Source organism: Octopus bimaculoides, chromosome 5 (genome assembly GCF_046866305.1).
Source record: "Octopus bimaculoides isolate indiv1 chromosome 5, ASM4686630v1, whole genome shotgun sequence".
Taxonomy (NCBI): Eukaryota; Metazoa; Mollusca; class Cephalopoda; order Octopoda; family Octopodidae; genus Octopus; species Octopus bimaculoides.
Window position 1 is genome coordinate 32,047,077 of NC_142932.1, and position 18,911 is coordinate 32,065,987.

Below are 18,911 nucleotides of genomic sequence, written 5' to 3' on the forward strand. Positions count from 1 at the left end.
AATAAAAAAAAAAAAAATAATTACTGGACAGGGAAGCTAAAGTTCATTTAGAAACTTTCTCTGTCTCATGCAGTCATGTCAACAGGACTAGAGTGAAGCAGTGATGATAATCAGGCTGGAACATATGGTACATGGTAACAGAATCTGCCTGGATGGGGGATAGGGACTTGCCTTTAATTTATTGTGTTGCTAGCGGTGGATATGACAGGGTATCCCATCCTGGTTTTTACTGTTGCTTCAGATAGATATATATAATAACTAAAGGAAAAGTAACCAGCATCTAGAATAGTGAGAGAGTTTTCTATTGTAATTCTTTCACGGGAAGGCATCATAAAAGTAATTTTAAAATTTAAAGGTTAAATCATATGGATTTTACTTATTTATTTACAATCTGCATATATTAAATTTATGTATACATAATACGTCCCCCTGGACAATGCTAGTTTTACAGCAGTGTGTGCACATACATCCATACATCTTTATGCACACATCTCCTCCCTCACATATATACATACATCATTTTCTATTAGATTTCATGGTTACACTATTTACGTTAAAATAATTTTTCAATCTGTTGTATATTACTATACTGCATATGTTGAAATCATATTTCCTCTCTCTCCATAAAAGAGAAGAAATTAGGGTCTCCATGCAAAATACATACCAAAATAATATTCTTTTTTTTTTTGGTTGTTTTTATTCCGCAAGTTAGCTGGCAATGTGTTTATCTCTTAAGGTCCCAAATCTAGAGATTATTGATAAGTCTTGTAAAACTGGGACTTTCAAACTGTTCACTTTGTCAGTTTTGCCAGATTTCTTGTGTTTGTGTTGTATTTTGAGTACTTTTCTTTCACTGACATCATTTTGAAATTACTTTTGTTGTTGATGTTTTGATTTTTTATAAATTTTTAATTGATTTTCCAATGAATCTTAGCTAATATAGGTTACATCTATTTCTTTTATTTATTTATTTGATACAACTTCAAAAAGAGGAGGGGCTGTACCCATGACCTTTGGGTGAGATCAATGTGATTTCTATTTGGCTTGATGTCAGTGTCTTTATGGTAGCGTTTAACAATGGCTTAACCTTGGCAAATAAAATTTTTGTTAGAGGAGAGTAATTTTTTTTTTTTTTTATAACAACTAGCTTAATGATAACTAAGTCATTTTACTAAATTCTTCACCATATTTAAAATCAATTGAAAGAAACACAGAGCTTCTCAACAGAAATATGGTAACAAAAGGGTTTTCACTTTCCTATATCAGGGGTGAAAAATTCTCATCTGAGCATGTCACTGGCTTTCAGCATGCACCATTAAAAAGGCCCTAAAAGGCCCAAAATGCACCTGGCTTTCTCACTGGTCACTGCAGGGATGAATTTTCATCTGCTGATATTTATAGTGTTTTTAACACATGTCCATAAGAGACATTATCTCCAAACACATAGCACAGTAACTGGCATATTGACAGTGTGTATATATTAAGTATGATACATAGATGGAGATATTCATACCTCTCCTGTGCAGTTACTACAGAAATTGTTCCAAATTGATATCAAAACATGTATTGAAATTGAATGAGGAGAATAATTTCAAGTTTTATTTTCATACATACATACATGCATATATATATATATATATATATATATATATATATATATATATATATATATATACATACATATATATATATACATATACGTACATACACATATATACATACATATATATATATATATATAAATGTGTATATATATGTATGTGTGTACACACACACACACATATATATATATATATATATATATATATATATATATATGTATTTGATAAAAAACATTATTATCACTAATTTAAGACTAAAAAAGAAAATGCAAAAAAAACAGGACCTGCCTCCGAGAGACTATCGAATTATCTGTGAAATAAATGTGATATTTATTGAGGTTGAAGTATTAGTTTCTAGTAGTAAAACATATATAGCCTAATTTAACAGAGATGACAAGCATACTGTAGTGTAACTAGTAATGTGGTTGCCTGAAATATGATAGAAGCTAGGTTTGAATCCCGTCGGAGGGGGTGGTATATTTTTTCTAGCTTAGATTAGCGCTTATGATGTCTTTTAATCTTAGTCATTTATTTATAATTTGTTTGCTTATTTACAATTTTATATTTCAGAATAAAGTAAATGAATTTTTATTGCTTGTGCAAGGGACTCTGGAAAGTTTTCTTACCGCATACAAAGAAGATTGGCCTCAGGAGAAAACTGATGAAGAACATTTCATCTTAGCTATGTGTGGTATTATAACTAGTAAGTATGAAAAATATGTCTTATTTGTACATTCTTTTACTTGTTTCAGTCACTGGACTGTGGCCATGCTGGGGTATTGCCTTGATCACATGAAAATCAGAATGTTACGTGCAGTGCTCAACATCTCTTGGAGGGAGCACCTAACAAAACAATGGTTAAATGGGATTGTACCAACTTTCTCATCAACCATCCAATAGTGGAGGTTGAGGTTCGCTGGCCACTACCGAAGAAGTAAAGAAGAACTTATGAGTAATGTGTTGCTGTGGACACCAAATCATGGTACCACAATGGCTGGAAGACCACGGAAGATGTATATATACAACAGCTTGTAGAAGATGTTGAAGACCCAAAAACACTAATGGAAAATCGGGTGGGATGGAGAGAGATAGTCAGGCTGGCCCAAGCAATCAACCTGACTGGATGATGCCTTGATAAAAAACAAAAAAAAAACATGAAAACCTGTAAATATAGACAATTCAGCATTTTTCTGATTTTTCTATTGCTGTATGCGGTTTAATTTGCTGGAAATACTGGCTTAACCCTTTAGCATTTAAACAAGCCGTATCTGGTCCAAAAAATCTACCCATTATATGTTCAAACCAGCCAGATCTGGCCTATCACAGCTATCCTACAATGTCATTCTAGGAATAAACTTTTACATCATCAACATCTCAAAGCTGAGATAATACATGTTTAATTCAAAACAATGTGAAATAAATAAGTTTGGGAACAGGTAAGGGTTGGTGACAGAAAGGTCTCTGGCCATAGAAAATCCTCAACAGGTTCCATCTGTTCCATGCAGGCATGGAAAAGTGGATGTTAAATGATGATGGTGATGAAAAAGGTCTTATTGAATTAATGTAGTAGAGATAAATTACATCTGGAAACGGGAGACTAATATGGCCACAAATAACTTCAACGAATCCATCAAAAAGCTCATATACAAGAGAACTGGAAACAGGAGCAAAGTAAGGTTGGGTTGAAGTCTCTGGCAAAACTACAAATACATTTTTGACTTGATGTTATATTACAGACATAATTCATGATAATCTTAGCAAGTAAACTGACAGTACATGTATGTCTGCTTTATTCATAATGGATTAAGAGAAGGAATGAAACAATATTTCATGCAGTTATATTTATGACAGAAGGATATTTTACTTAACAGTGTAATGTAATTTCAATGAAAGATTACTATTGTAGTTTGTTTGTGGAAAGCTTTGTATGGTTTATATATTGCATCTTCTGTATTTTGTTTCCCCAACTGTCTGTCGGCTACAGGCAAGGCTGTTAACTTCATTAAAGCCAAGCCTTTCAAACGCATCTTTTTTTTTTTCTTTTTTTAAACACATTATCAGGAAAATCAAGAACAATGCCTGTCAAAAGCTATTTGCATCTTGTTAAACTATTAAGCAACTCCTTGCTAAAAAGTACAGTTTTCTACATGGCATATTTGAAAAATTAACGTGAATACAATTTTAAGTGTGAGATTCTGGATCGTTTACATGTAAACAAGCATTAAGTTCGTTTGTAAGAAAGCTTGACATATATCAGAGTAATATTAGTTGCAAATAATTGACAGAATTTACCCATTTAGATAAGATCTAGTGTAATCTTTCAGATAGTGACTTTCTCATTCATATAAATCACCCCTTTTTTTTCTGAAGAGATGGGGGAAGAGATTTTCAAATGTACCCAACACAGTCATTTAAACATACAAGGTTATTATTGTTCATATTTTTTTTTCTTACTAATAACATCATCAACAGAGACAACAGTATGCACAATTATAATTATTAAGATAGGATAGTTGCTGTTTGATTGACAAATCGATTTATATTTATTGATGTGTTTGTGAAAACATGATCCATGAAAAGCGATGTATATCACACCCTCTACAAATGGCTCTTTCCACCTATAAAAATAAATAAACTTGTTTCATTGACATTTCAAAAAGTTTATGTTGTCAAATGCACATGTTGTCTTATCAGTTACTTTTTATTTAAAACTTTCAGTGTTGAGCTGATGAAAGAGCCCTTACATGGTTATCTATCCTCAAAACCACATCCCTTTGCTTTTAAAAATGTATATTAGTTAATGAGGTTTGGGTCCACTAATCCTGAAAAACAAAATGAAATTGCTTTAATGCCTTTGATAATGGGTCTACCCAATAAGGGCTGAGCTAATGCTAAACAACAGCAACAAACGCTTTCTCTCTCGTGTGTATATACTTCAATCTGAAATTGTTGAGCCTAGTCTCATAACATCATGAAACTAAAAGAACTTATGATTATATTGAACTGTCTCAATATCAGAGAATTAAGAACTATGTTTATCCTTGATAGTGCTGAAGTTATTAGGTATAATGAATTCAACACACTCAAAATCTATATACTACCCAAACTCTGATTGCATGCTTGCTTGTGTGCTTGTCGTTATTAAAAGCTTCACTTTCGTCTTCATTTGAAAGCATAGATTTCAAGTTACTTCTGTCCAGTGTTATCTACTTCGATATTATTGTAGATAATGCTCTGAATTGTTTTGTTTTGTTTTTCCTAGTGTTGGTATGTGTGTGTGTGTGGTTCTGCGGGACAACCTGTTGAAAGCCACCGACCAGATCTGTGGCTAGTATAAGGTCCCCTCTCGACCCAGAGTAATGTGGTGGTGGAACAAGGAGGTAGACAGGGCTATTAGACAAAAGAAACAGGCTTGGAAGGACTGGAAGAACGGTGGTAGCAGGGAATTGTACCAATGTGCCAGAAGGGAGGCTAGGCGACAGGTTTATTTAGCCAGAGGGGAAGCAGATAAGAAAAGATTTGCCAATGTTCTGCGCCGTGAGGACCAAAGACTCGAGGTATTTCGTGTTGCAAGACAGTGTAGGAGAGAAAATAGTGATGTCGTAGGAGAGAAATGTGTTCGCATGGATGATGGTACGCTTGCACTAAATGAGGATGCAAAGAAAGAGGTCTGGAGATGCCACTACGATAGATTGCTTAACAAAGAGAATGAATGGGAGGAAGAGAGCCTGCCGTATGTCGACCCAATAGAGGAACCAGCTATCCGAGTTGATAGTACCAGGGTAGATAAAGCAATTAAGAGTATGAAGACTGGGAAAGCCCCCGGCCCATCAGGAATCACTGCAGAGATGCTCAAAATATCTGGCAGTGTTGGCTATAGCCTAGTCACCCGTATTATGAACCAGGTGATACACGAAGGAGTCATACCCAATGACTGGTGTAGCAGCATCATAGTCAACTGCTACAAAGGTAAAGGTGACGCTTTAGATACAAATAATTACAGAGGCATCAAGCTGTTAGATCAGGTTATGAAAGTTACAGAGAGGGTCATAGCCCAACTAATTAAGGAGCGAATCAATTTAGATGAGATGCAGTTTGGGTTCGTGCCAGGTAAAAGCACTACTGATGCCTTATTTCTAGTAAGACAGCTGCAGGAGAAATACCTAGCCAAGGATAAACCTCTGTACCTGGCTTTCGTTGACATGGAGAAAGCCTTTGACAGGGTCCCCCGATCCCTTATCTGGTGGTCAATGAGGAAACTTGGGATAGAAGAATGGTTAGTGAGAGCTGTGCGAGCCATGTACAGAGATGCTGCCAGTAAGGTGAGGGTTGGAAATGAGTACAGCAATGAATTCTGGGTAGAGGTAGGGGTCCACCAAGGTTCCGTCCTCAGCCCCCTCTTATTTATCATAGTCCTCCAGGTAATCACAGAGGAGTTCAAGACAGGTTGCCCCTGGGAGCTCCTCTATGCTGATGACCTTGTCCTAATTGCGGAGTCACTATCAGAACTAGAGGAGAAGTTTCAGGTATGGAAGCAAGGTCTAGAATTGAAGGGCCTTAGAGTCAACCTAGCTAAAACCAAAATCCTAATAAGTAGGAAGGTAGATAAAACATAAACCCCTTCAGGTAGATGGCCCTGCTCAGTATGTAGAAAAGGAGTAGGTAGTAACTCTATAAGATGTACCCGGTGCAAGCTATGGACACATAAGAGGTGCAGCAACATCAAAGGCAGGTTAACTAGCAAGTTAGTTTTTGTTTGTGGCAGATGTTCAGGTGAAATAAAGACTGTAAACAAACAGGAAACAATTTCTATCTCATTCCAGGGTGAAAAACTAGAGGTAGTCAATAGCTTCCGCTATCTGGGCAACCAAGTTAGTAGTGGGGGTGGGTGCGCTGAAAGTGTAGCTGATAGAATAAGAATAGCCTTGGCAAAGTTTAGAGAGCTCTTACCCCTGCTGGCGACAAAGGGACTCTCACTCAGAGTAAAAGGCAGACTGTATGACGCATGCGTACGAACAGCCATGCTACATGGCAGTGAAACATGGGCTGTAACTGCTGAGGACATACGTAAGCTCGCAAGGAATGAAGCCAGTATGCTCCGTTGGATGTGTAATGTCAATGTGAATACCCGTCAGAGTGTAAGTATCTTGAGAGAAAAGCTGAACATTAGAAGCATCAGTTGTGGTGTGCAAGAGAGACGAATGCGCTGGTATGGACATGTGGTGAGAATGGATGAGGATAGCTGCGTGAAAAAGTGCCACACCCTAACAGTTGAGGGAACCCGTGGAAGAGGTAGGCCCAGGAAGACCTGGGCTGAGGTGGTGAGGCAAGACCTTCGTACATTGGGCCTCACCGAGGCGATGATTACTGACCGAGACCTTTGGAAATGTGCTGTGCGTGAGAAGACCCGGCAAGCCAAGTAAGATCGTTGCCAGTGCCCCTGGACTGGCTCTTGTGCGGGTGGCACATAAGATGCACCATTTTGAGCGTGGCCGTTGCCAGTACCGCCTGACTGGCCTTCGTAGGATTTTCGAGCGAGATCGTTGCCAGTGCCCCTGGACTGGCTTGTGCGGGTGGCACATAAAAGACACCATTTCGAGCGTGGCCATTGCCAGTACTGCCTGACTGGCCTTCGTAGGAATTTCGAGCGAGATCGTTGCCAGTGCCCCTGGACTGGCTTGTGCGGGTGGCACATAAAAGACACCATTTCGAGCGTGGCCGTTGCCAGTATCGCCTGACTGGCCTTCGTGCAGGTAACACGTAAAAGCACCTACTACACTCTCTGAGTGGTTGGCATTAGGAAGGGCATCCAGCTGTAGAAACTCTGCCAAATTTAGATTGGAGCCTGGTGTTGCCATCCGGTTTCACCAGTCCTCAGTCAAATCGTCCAACCCATGCTAGCATGGAAGGCGGACGTTAAACGATGATGATGATATTCCATTCTACCTTCTAAGACGCTTATATTTTCACTTGAAGCTTCAGGTATCATCTCAAACTTCCTCATTTTGCCTTTAAAAATGACACGAAATCATATGACCTAGAAGCATTTTCTTAACTCCTTGCAATTCCCAATCCATAATGAATTGATTTTTGACAAAATTTCTCCAAATTTGATTTTGTTGGTAATCTTATCCCTGCAATTTTGAGCAGGAACTGTAAACATTTACAGTTATTGCCAATTGTAAGATCTTTTCTTTGAACTTTATAAAAGCTAATAATTATATTAATCATTCTAGGTGTTATGTCTACTCTCAACCAATTTTAAAACTATTGGAAAAGAAAATAGACTATGAAATTATTTTTGCTTTGTAATATAGAGTCCTTTTCATAGGATAAAATAATGGTTATAAACGGCTTTGAAATATATTTCTGGAAGGTAAGAAGCTCTTAATTAGACTAGAAATAAGACAAAGGGGATAAAGTTGGGAATGTCTCAACTGGAAAAGGTAGGAAATGTATTTATAGAACTATTGGAATAGGTGGAAAAAGCAGGAATATATATTAAGGAAAGAACGAATCGGTGAAAGCGATTAATGAAAACAACAATTGTTATTTCTAGAATAACAAAGGTTTCTTTGGAACTAGCAGAAATAATATTTTTGTTTTGTTTAGTGTTGTTTACACAAAGGCTTCCTCTGAATAGCTGCAATAAATAAATGTTTTAAAGGTTTGTGAATATCCTTTTAGATGATGTATTAGGTACATTCAGCCATAGATGTCTCCTAGGAAGATTAACTCTTATTCCATAAAAGTTCAGGGACGAAATTTTGGTAATTCTATTTGTTGTTTCCAATACATATCTTTTGTTAGGGAATGAGGAAATAGAAAAATATTGGCAGACCTCTTCATTTCTCATTGGTAAATATATCTATTGTATAATTTCTCGTCTAGCTACTTGCCATTGTTGCTTGTTCCTCGTTTTCTTCTATTCTTTTGAGTCTCTCTCTTAACTTTGATGGCTCTGTCTATTGTACTATTCTACCATCATGTCATCTTCCATCTGGCTGGAACCTTGCTCCATTCATACAGATGCTCCCAGTTGTCTGTTATAAGTGAACTGTAATCTTAAGCATTGTCAACAGCAATGTGTTTGAGAGCATTGCTCTTCAACCTTTCAATCTCCAAGCACTTGTATTCACTTTCTGATAAATATTTTTTTACTCATTCATTCATTTAAAATATCTCTTTCTAGAATATAAATTAATTCATAAATCATGAAAATGAAACCAAAAACTAAACTTTTGAAACGGTTAATATTTTACCTTTTAAATCAGTTAAGAAACAGGTAAGTAACTCATTTAGTGCATATTACTATAATAGCAGCTAGATAATTATTATTATCATGTTCTGATGGATCGTACTCACACCATGCACTTTCTCATTTATTTTCCTTTGTCAGAAAACATGCACCTGCTTCTAACTTTAATCTTCAGCTTAGACTTAATTGGCATTTTTTAAAAAGCTTTTTGATAATAACTGTTCTGTATTCTTCTGTTTACCAAACTTTGAAATTGGATACCTATATACATAAAAATACTATGGACTAACAGATCTAGGAACTCTAAGTTATTACACAACACTTATATCACTTTCTTTGCTCATATAAAAAAAATTCAATGTGTCCTACATAGGAGTAGAGGTAAACAGACAGTAAAAAAAATGTTGGCTGTTAAAAGTTTGTGAACACATTTTGTTTGTTTCAATATCAATTCTTATAAACAAATTAAAGAGATGTGTAAAGGACAGCATATCAGGAGAATTGTTAGAACATTGACTAGAATGTATTTTGCTATGTGTTCTGACTCCTGTGCTCTGAGTTCAAACCCTATCAATGGTCAACTTTTATCTCGGTTGGTTGACTCTTCTTTTGATGCAGTATTTCACAGCTGGTTGCCCTTTATGATGCAAACTGTTATTTGTTTTCAATAAAGCAAGATAAACTGGTCTTCACTCCTTAAACTGCAGAGCATACAATTTATGCAGAACTTAAACAAATGTCACTCCTGCCCCTAGAAGTGTTTATCTGAAGACACACACCAACAAATCCACACTCTTTTACATATGTGCCACAAGCTGCTGTCCAGTTTCCTTCTACCAAATTTCACTCCTTTGGCATTGCTCAACCCAAGTCCTATTGTAGAAGCTAATTACGTGCCACATAAAAAGCACCATTCAAGCATGGCCAATACCAGTGCCATTTGACTGGCTCCCATGCTAGTGGCACATAAAAAGCACCCATTACATTCTTGGAGTGGTTGGCTGCAGAAACCTTGCCACATCAGATTGGAGCCTGGTGCAGCTTCCCAGCCCTCAGTCAAACCATCCAACCCATGCCAGCATGAAAAGCAGACATTAAACAATGATGATGATAGTACTGTAAAGGTAAACTGAACTATTTTCAAAACTTCAACCAAGAATTGCTGGGGGGATGTCTGCTTCAATGTACCTATGTTACTTATGGTTTGTCTTAATTAGTAGATTAAAGTGGAATCTGCCATTTTGCCTTCAGTTGGACTAATCTACCTTACTGTTCTTTGTATCTTCATTTATTCTGTTCTTCCAATACTGTGTACATTTAACTACCCTTTTCCCCACTCAGATTTGGTTGAATATTTCAGCATGTACACACACACACACACACACACACACACACACACACACACACTTGTTTCCTTTTTTTTTCTTTTCCACCAAATAATAGTGTTTTAAGTTGGAAGATGTATTATCATTCCAATATTTTCCTTTCATCTAATGAACTCCATAAGCTCACTTTCAATGGTATATAAAATACATGCTATCCATACATTATACAAAAATACTTCACACTAACAGAGCAATGCCACTAATGTGAACTTAACAGCAATTGAGACTGCCCAGGTTCAATTTTAGGTTGCTAACTATCAATCTCTTACAAACTGACACATTCCTAAAATGTTCGGGGTTAAACAACACATTGATATACTGCAGGCAAACTTTTTCTAATCTTTCATTAATGTATGACTCAGCTTCTGTCAGAAAGATCATTTCAGTAATACTTGACAGTCTTTGAGAAATAACTCAATCTCAATTAATTTAACTCAATAATGATATATTTTTACACCTTGTCATTCTTTGAATATTTGTCCTTTTTGTGTGTTTTTTTTTTTCACTTTTTGCATTTTATTTGAATTTTTTTTTTATTCTACTTGTTATTTTATTTCTTATATTCTTTTTCTTTTCCTATGCACTTTTTAAGAAAGCTTTCCATTTCTTATACTGTTTTTATTTGTCCTAATAATCATTAGCATGCTGTACAAAATGCTTAGTGGTATCTCACCTGTCGCTCAAGTTCAAATTCCGCTGAGGTCAACTTTGCCTTTCATCCTTCTGGAACCAATAAATTAAGTATTGGTGACTCACTGGGGTCGATGTAATTGACTAGTCCCCTCCCCTCAAATTCCAGGCCTTGTGCCTATGCTAGAAAGGATTTGTCAAGTTTTTAACTCTAAGAGTTAATCTCGGTATAGTCATACTTAATGGTTTCAAATTTTGGTAGACAGAGAGCAAAAAGGTGTACTGCAGTTATGATCTTATATGAGGAGAGATATGAAACCAAAACTTGATGGGTGTGGGGAGTACAGGTTGACTCAAGAATGGACAGTGGTCAGTTCTCTTAATAGCAGTGATCATATGTTTTCTTATTTGAGTGGCATTTTAATGCAGTTCTGGAAGGAGAGTTTGTGATAGTGTTCAATTTACAATAGTTAAAGCTTAGGTTACTGTCACTAGAGTGTTTGCCTCTCTATAAAATGGTTGTCTGTTTGAAACATTTATATAAAATGTCTTGCAGTATGACAGGGAAACATGGACAGTTAATGCAAATATTCTCAAGAAATGGAAACAGGTTGAGTGCAGCCAGTTGGGTTGTTAAATGTGTTCTGTTAATTAACTTACCAGGAAGTTTAAGTACGAGAGACTTTAATATGACATCAGTAAGCAAAAACAGCAGGTGATGTATGTGGTTGAGTAAACCACATTGATATTGATATAATTTGATTGAATAATGCAATCTGAGTAAAAGAGTTTTGTAAGTTGATAGTTGAAAGTAATTACAATCAGTAATGTAACTTGAGTTTGTGTTTCCCAGGGCAGTCTCTGAGTTTGTCTCCACCCCCGCCCTGTCAAAAGACAAAAGCACAGAATAATACATATATAAAATATTACTCCAAAAGTAAGCCACCTGAAGTGGACTGTATTGCTTGTCCCCTTTTAGTTATTCTTGTGCTTTTAGTAGAGGAGTTAGGAAAACCTAAAAGGAATTGCTTTTGCCAGACTTTAGAAGGTTGTTTCCCAGGTGATATACTACTCTAAGAGATGTGAAGTATACTGTCATAGAAACAATGTTAAAAAAAAACATTAATATTTTATGGATTTGATGAGAAATTTACAATCGTAATAAGCTTTTCTACTCTAGGCACAAGGCCTGAAATTTTTTGGGAGGGGGCCAGTTGATTAGATTGACTCCAGTACACAACTGGTACTTAATTTATCAACCCCAAAAGGATGAAAGGCAAAATCAACCTTGGCGGAATTTGAACTCAGAATGTAAAGACAGACAAAATACCACTAAGCATTTCGCCCAGCATGCTAACGTTTCTGCCAGCTCACCACCTTTAAATATTTCTTTTCAACTCTAGGCACAAGGCCCAAAATTTTGGGGGAGGAGGGGGGCATTCAATTAGATCGACCCCAGTACACAACTGGTACTTAATTTATCGACCCTGAAAGGATGAAAGGCAAAGTCGATCTCGGTGGAATTTGAACTCAGAACGTAAAGACAAACTATTCTACCAGCTTGCCACCTCATTTATGATCTTAATAATAGAGGTATTTGTGTGTACCCGAAATATCTCAGAAATAGTATATTTTATCTCATTTTTTTTTGCATATTTATTTTCATACTTACCTTCAACAGTGTAGTACAAATTTTTGTGATATCTGGACCTCTATTTATTAATGAAAACAATTAAACACAATTTTTGTTTGCTATTTCTTGAAAAAAAACATGGCTTCCATGACGTCGACACACATACACACAAACAGAATACACACACATATAATGAATGTCATGGCGTATCAATCACCACAAACACATGTCCGCTATCTGTGACATATACACACACATAGTCTTAGCACATGTGTGTGTGTGAGAGAGAGAGAGAGAGTGAGTGAATGAACATGTGTTCTCATGTATGTGTGGCACATACATGGCACTCTCGCTCTCTCTCTCACACATGCACACACACACACGTCCGTTTCATATACATGTTTGTACATCCTTCACTTTCTCCTCTCTTTTACTTTAAAACAATTTACAGAAATTAATGAACAAAACCAGCTGATCCAGATGACAGTTCTGAGAGTCAAAGTGAAAGATCACCCCAAAGGAATACCATTATAAAAATTTTTTGAAGTGCATTCAACGTATCTCAGCTCCAAAGATTTGACTACTATTTCTAGCATGCCCTGCTACCACATAACAGCTATTTGCGATAAGGGACCCGAAATATCTGTTACATGGTAGCAGGGCGTGCAAGAAATAGCAGCCAAATCTTTCTTTTTCTGGGGAAAGGAGCCATTTACACGTGATTTCGGTGTCACATTCATTGAAAGCATGTGAAATAACCTGGAAAAGAAAAAAAACCCCACGAAACAAAACTCTGTTGCTAGGAAACTCAGACTTTCCAGGTGACCCAATGGGTCACAGGTAATCTAGTATTAAATAATATTCTCAGTGTTCGTTGTGATAACAGTCAGAAGTTTGGATATTTATGAAGTAAGATGAGATTGACTATGACTAAGCTGCTAAAATTTTGGCAAAATATCCAAAACTATTAGGTATCTTGATATAATGGCTTATTACATTGGAAAATAAGGTAAGCAGAGAAGCCAGCTATTTCAGTGTTATTAATGCAGATATTTGAAACTATTTATAAAGCAATTAAATAACTGATGAGCAGTGTGAACAAAGGAGTGGAAATTAACAGCTGAAGCTAGTTTAATCCAGGCATTGGAGAGTAGTTTTCTTATCAGCATGTAAACCATTATCATAGAAAGAAGAATAAGGAGGCCTCCTCTCAGCTTCTCATTCGGTGCTTACCATTCAGATTTACTAGGAAAGGATGAGCTAACGGAACCTTCAGATGGTTGCTTGGTATGCTAGAAATAGCAGCCAAAGTTCCTTTAAGCCATACCCTACCATTTTCACAAACGGGTACACTGGATAATACAAAAACGATGTGATGTCGTGGCTTGGAAGTCTTTCATCATGTTTGCTCTCTCAATGCTGGGACTGTTTCTGCCTCTCTGTCACACTCTAATCTTTCATCATCTGACACAAGATCACCTCCCCCAATGTCTCCTTTTTGCTGTGGAATTGAACCCCAAACCACATGGTTGGAAAGCAAGCTTCCTCACACCACACGGCCATGCTTGTACCCACTGGTTCAGGAACAAAATTTGCTTTGTGGGTGCAAACCCAGGCTCAAAATGTTCTACAAACAAGGTTATGTTATTTATTTATTTTTTTTTTTTTGTTCTTTGAGAAGAAACTAATTCAAGGTACTTTTTCCAGATAACTTTTTCCTCACTGTTTTCTAAACCTGAGAAAAATAAGTAGGGGTGAAAATTTTAATTTTGCACCCCCACAAAAATTTTAGTGGCTGTGCTTGCATCCTCTGCACTGTGCTTGCACCTACAATATATGCAGATAATTTTATTGTTCTCTGTGTCCAAATACTTTTTTTTGAGGAAATTAAACTAAAACCATTAATGTCAGGCTTTAACTATTCTTGACTATTAAGTTCCACTTTTTTGCTAAGGCAACATATCAGTTAATAAGAAAATATCTCATCTAATGTCGAAAACGCTATGAAAAATTAGCAGCGTATATTTAAATTGGGATGAGGTAGACTCAGGAAGACCTGGGATGAGGTGGTGAAGCATGACCTTCGAACATTGGGCCTCACCAAGGCGATGACAAATGACCGAGACCTTTGGAAACATGCTGTGCTAGAGAAGACCCAGCAAGCCAAGTGAGACTGTAACTGTGGCCTATGCCAGTGCAGCATAACCAGCCCATTTAAGAGTACCCTTCAATCATTGGGCAATAAATCGCACTTGCAAAGACCTGTTGAGGCAAGTGAAGTCATCGTTGCGGCCGATGACAGTACCACCTGATTGGCACCCATGCCAGTGGCACATAAACAGTACCATTCTAGCGTGGTCGATGTCAGTGCCGCCTGACTGGTCCTGTGCTGGTGGCATGTAAAAAGCACCATTTGAGTGTGGTTGATACCAGTGCCAGCTTACCGGCTCCCAGTGCCAGTGGCACATAAAAGGCACTATTCAAACATGGTCATCGCCAGTGCCACCTGACTGGCTCCTGTGCCGGTGGCAAGTAAAAAAAACCATTCAAGCGTGATCAATGCCAGTACCGCCTGACTGGCTCCCATGCCAGTGGCATGTAAAAAGCACTCACTACACTGTCAGAGTGGTTGGTGTTAGGAAGGGCATCTAGCTGTAGAAACTTTACCAGATCAGATTGGAGCCTGGTGCAGCCTTCCGACTTGCCAGCCCTCAATCAAACCGTCCAACCCATGCCAGCATGGAAAGCAGACATTAAACGACGACGACGATGATGATGGTGTAATTGATGAATTAAAATTTTAAATGGTTTGGGAAATAATCTCTAATGAATCACCCTATCTTCAATCAGTGGTGTACTCTATATTTTTCTTTCAATATCCTTATTTTCGTAAAATAAAACAACTACATCACTCCTTCACTGCTAATGAGAACATAACAGAAACTTTATACTTTTGTGTAATTGAGAGGAGATGGCAAATTTTTTGAGGTATTCCTAATCTAAGGATAACTGGATGGGATTAGTATAGCTGATGTTTACTTTGAATTATTCCACTTAAGTTGTTGGAAGATCTTATTATCAGTGCTCTATCACTTATGTCAAGTTCTTTAGATTTGCATGCGCTACATTTCTTTTAATTATACCTTCCAAAAAGTTTGACTCTGTTGGGGAGATATTTTGCCTTACTAGAATGGTAGACCTTGTGAACAAGAAGTGTCAGTTACTTCATGTACCTAAACGTTTGAAAGATTCATTCATGAATTGATTCAGTGACAGTCCTCTGTTAAAAGAGAATAATAAATTAAGGCTGTGAGCTGGCAGAAACATTAGCATTGCCGGGTGAAATGCTTAGCAGTGTTTCATCTGTCTTTACGTTCTGAGTTCAAATTCTGCACAGGTCAACTTTGCTTTCATCCTTTCAGGGTCAATAAATTAAGTACCAGCTGTGTAGTGGGGTCGATCTAATCGACTAGCCCCTCCCTCCCCCAAAATTTTGGGCCTTGTGCCTAGAGTAAAAAAGAGTATTTTGAAGGTGCCAAGCTGGCAGAAATGTTAACACGTTGGGTGAAATGCTTAGTGGTATTTCATCTGTCTTTACATTCTGAGTTCAAATTCTGCTGAGGTCATCTTTGCCTTTCATCTTTTCGGGGTCCATAAATTAAGTACCAGCTGTGTACTGGGGTTGATCTAATCGACTGCCCCCCCCCCACCTCCCAAAAAATTTCAGGCCTTGGGTAGAAAAGAAAAGAGAATAGTAGAGAAAGAGAAACTTGATACTTCAATATGAAACTACTGACTAGTATTTTCTATGAAAGAATTGCAATTAATGTTGTGGTGAGTTTGGTGGATTATCAAATTGGTAAATCTTCTGGCTTTAAGATTTAAGCAGTTTTTTTAGAAAATGTTTGAAAACTAATGGCAGAGAGATAACATGTGAAATATAACACAAACCACTAAAGATATGATTAGATACTTCAAAATATTGATTTCAAACTTTGACACAAGTCCAGCAATTTCGTGGGAGGGAGTAAGTTGATTTCATCAACCCCAGTGCTCAACTGGTACTTATTTTATTGACCCTGGTAGGATGAAAAGCAAATTTGACTTTGGTGGCATTTAAACTCAGAATGTAAAGACAGGTGAAATGCCACTGAGCATTTTGCCCGGTATGCTAACGATTCTGCCGCCTCACTGCCTTAGATACTTTGAAATATTCTTTTCTATTCTGAGCACAAGGCCCGAAATTTGGTGGGGCAGTGGGAGTTGATTAGATCAACCCCAGAAGGCAACCTCCTAAGCAGACCGAGTGCAGATATGAGTAGCATATGAGAACCAGTATTAAGGAAGGATAGGAAAATATTAAATTTTAAGAGCCCTAAAATTCACTCTACTGATGAAGGCTGGAGGGTATACCAGCCGAAACGTGTTAGCGACAAACAAGATGAGGACAAATATCCGTCAAATGTAAATAATATAAATAAGGTACATAATTCCTCATCTCTTAAATGTAGAACTGTATTAACAAGAACAATATCAGAATGGTCTTTCCTGGAGCAACAGTGACTTCATTTCCTATATGAATAGCACTTCACACTGAATCCTATTCTTTTACTATCTGCTGCATTAATCCCCAACAACCTCAGCATTTGTTCATCTTGGATTTTTCTCTAGAGAATATCACACATCACTTTCTAATAAAAGAATCTTCTTTTTTATGACAAAGGCTTGTAAGAGTTTTTCATTAGATCGGATAAATATTTCTTTCTTTAGCATAAATAATTATTTTATTGTCATTGTATACAGAACAGGTTAGTTTTTGAAAAATGATAGAAAACTGAAGAGTCCAAGTTTTATATCTCTGCATATGAGAAAATGTGTTTACTACAGTAATAGAATTTACTTTACTGGATCAAAATTTATGTAAACACAACATAATATTTATACTGGTTTGAAGCAGAAGTCATGAAGATCAAATAGAATCAATATAGTGTGTGTGTGTATGTGTATACAAACACACATGTATATGTAAATGTATGTGTCTGTAAATGCAGGTAAATGCTTTTACAGATACATTTAAAGACTGACATAGTGTGAAAATCTGATTTTAATAAATATATAAACTCTGCTTAATGTATTGTGTAATTTTTACTTACATTTGTTTACTCAAATGCACACATTTTGAACTTATAGTCCTTCAATTCCCCCCAACCCTCCGGCACTTTCTTTACCATTATCATTATCATGGTTAAAGTGGCAAGCTGACATGATCACTAGTATGCCAAACAAAAAGCTTAGCAGCAAACTGTCTGTCAGTACATTCTAAGTTCAAATTCTAAGGTCAGCTTTGCCTTTCATTCTTTCAGGTTTGATAAAATAAGTACCAGTTATGCGCTGGGATTAATGTAATTGACCAGCCCCCACCCCCAAATTTCAGGTCTTGTGCCTATAGCAGAAAGGATTATTATTATATTTATTATTGTTGTTATTGTTATTATTGTTGTTATTATTATTATTATTATTATTGAGGTGGCATTTGGCAGAATCATTAGCACGCTGGACAAAATGCTTAGCCATATTTCGCCCATCCTTACATTCTGAGTTCAGATTCCACTGGGGTCGACTTTGCCTTTCATCCTTTTGGGGTCAATGAAATAAGTACCAGTGGAACACTGGGATCGATATAACTGACTATCTCCCTCCCCCAAAATTTCAGGCCTTGTGCCTATTGTAGAAGTAATATTATTATTATTATTATTATTATTATTATTATTATTATTATTATTATTTTCTCCTGCCTCCTCTGTCTCCCCTTTTTTTATACAACTGCTTCCCCAGTTTGCTGATGCCACACTTGGTTATCACTAACATAACTCCACCTACCCACACAAAAAAAAAAAAAGAATCTTGCCACAGACCACATAAAACCAAAAAGAGCTCATGTAAAGCAGAGTATGATGAAGGTGAACAAGCCAAAACTTTGAAGTTACAATCAACCATTCCTTTGTAAAAGTTTGTGTGTTTATAAATTTTTAGTCTATTTTCCATGTTGGCATGAGTTGAATGGATTGTCATAGTCTGACTCAATTCACATTTGGAGTTATTGTCCTCCTAAATGGATTGAAGGACCACATGTCCTGTGCATTTCAGTTTTGGCCCTTTCTATCAACAACCACTTTACAGATAAATATGTATTTACTATACAAGAGTTAGCAGATGAGAACAGGAAATGGCCCAAAGATCCGATAAATACTACATTGACAATCAGGTTCCTGTTTACCAATAGTTTGAAGTAAGTGACATCATATATTGCCTTTGCCCTGATGATAATAGACTGTCAGATGGCTTGCTGGCACGGATAGTTACTCTATCTTTGTAACACAATTAGTATTGCAGTTAATTGGGAT

At 36.8% G+C, this 18,911-nt stretch overlaps 1 protein-coding gene across 2 annotated transcripts in view; it reads left to right on the forward strand.

Moving 5' to 3' along the window:
* Positions 1–18,911, forward strand: part of LOC106880730 (heat shock factor 2-binding protein) — a 230,247-nt gene that overhangs the window by 181,659 nt on the left and 29,677 nt on the right. For both annotated transcript variants that reach the window (XM_052967847.2, XM_052967848.2), the window contains exon 6: positions 2,172–2,304. In XM_052967847.2, coding sequence (XP_052823807.1) covers positions 2,172–2,304 — 133 coding nt within the window. The remainder of the gene's footprint in view (positions 1–2,171; positions 2,305–18,911) is intronic.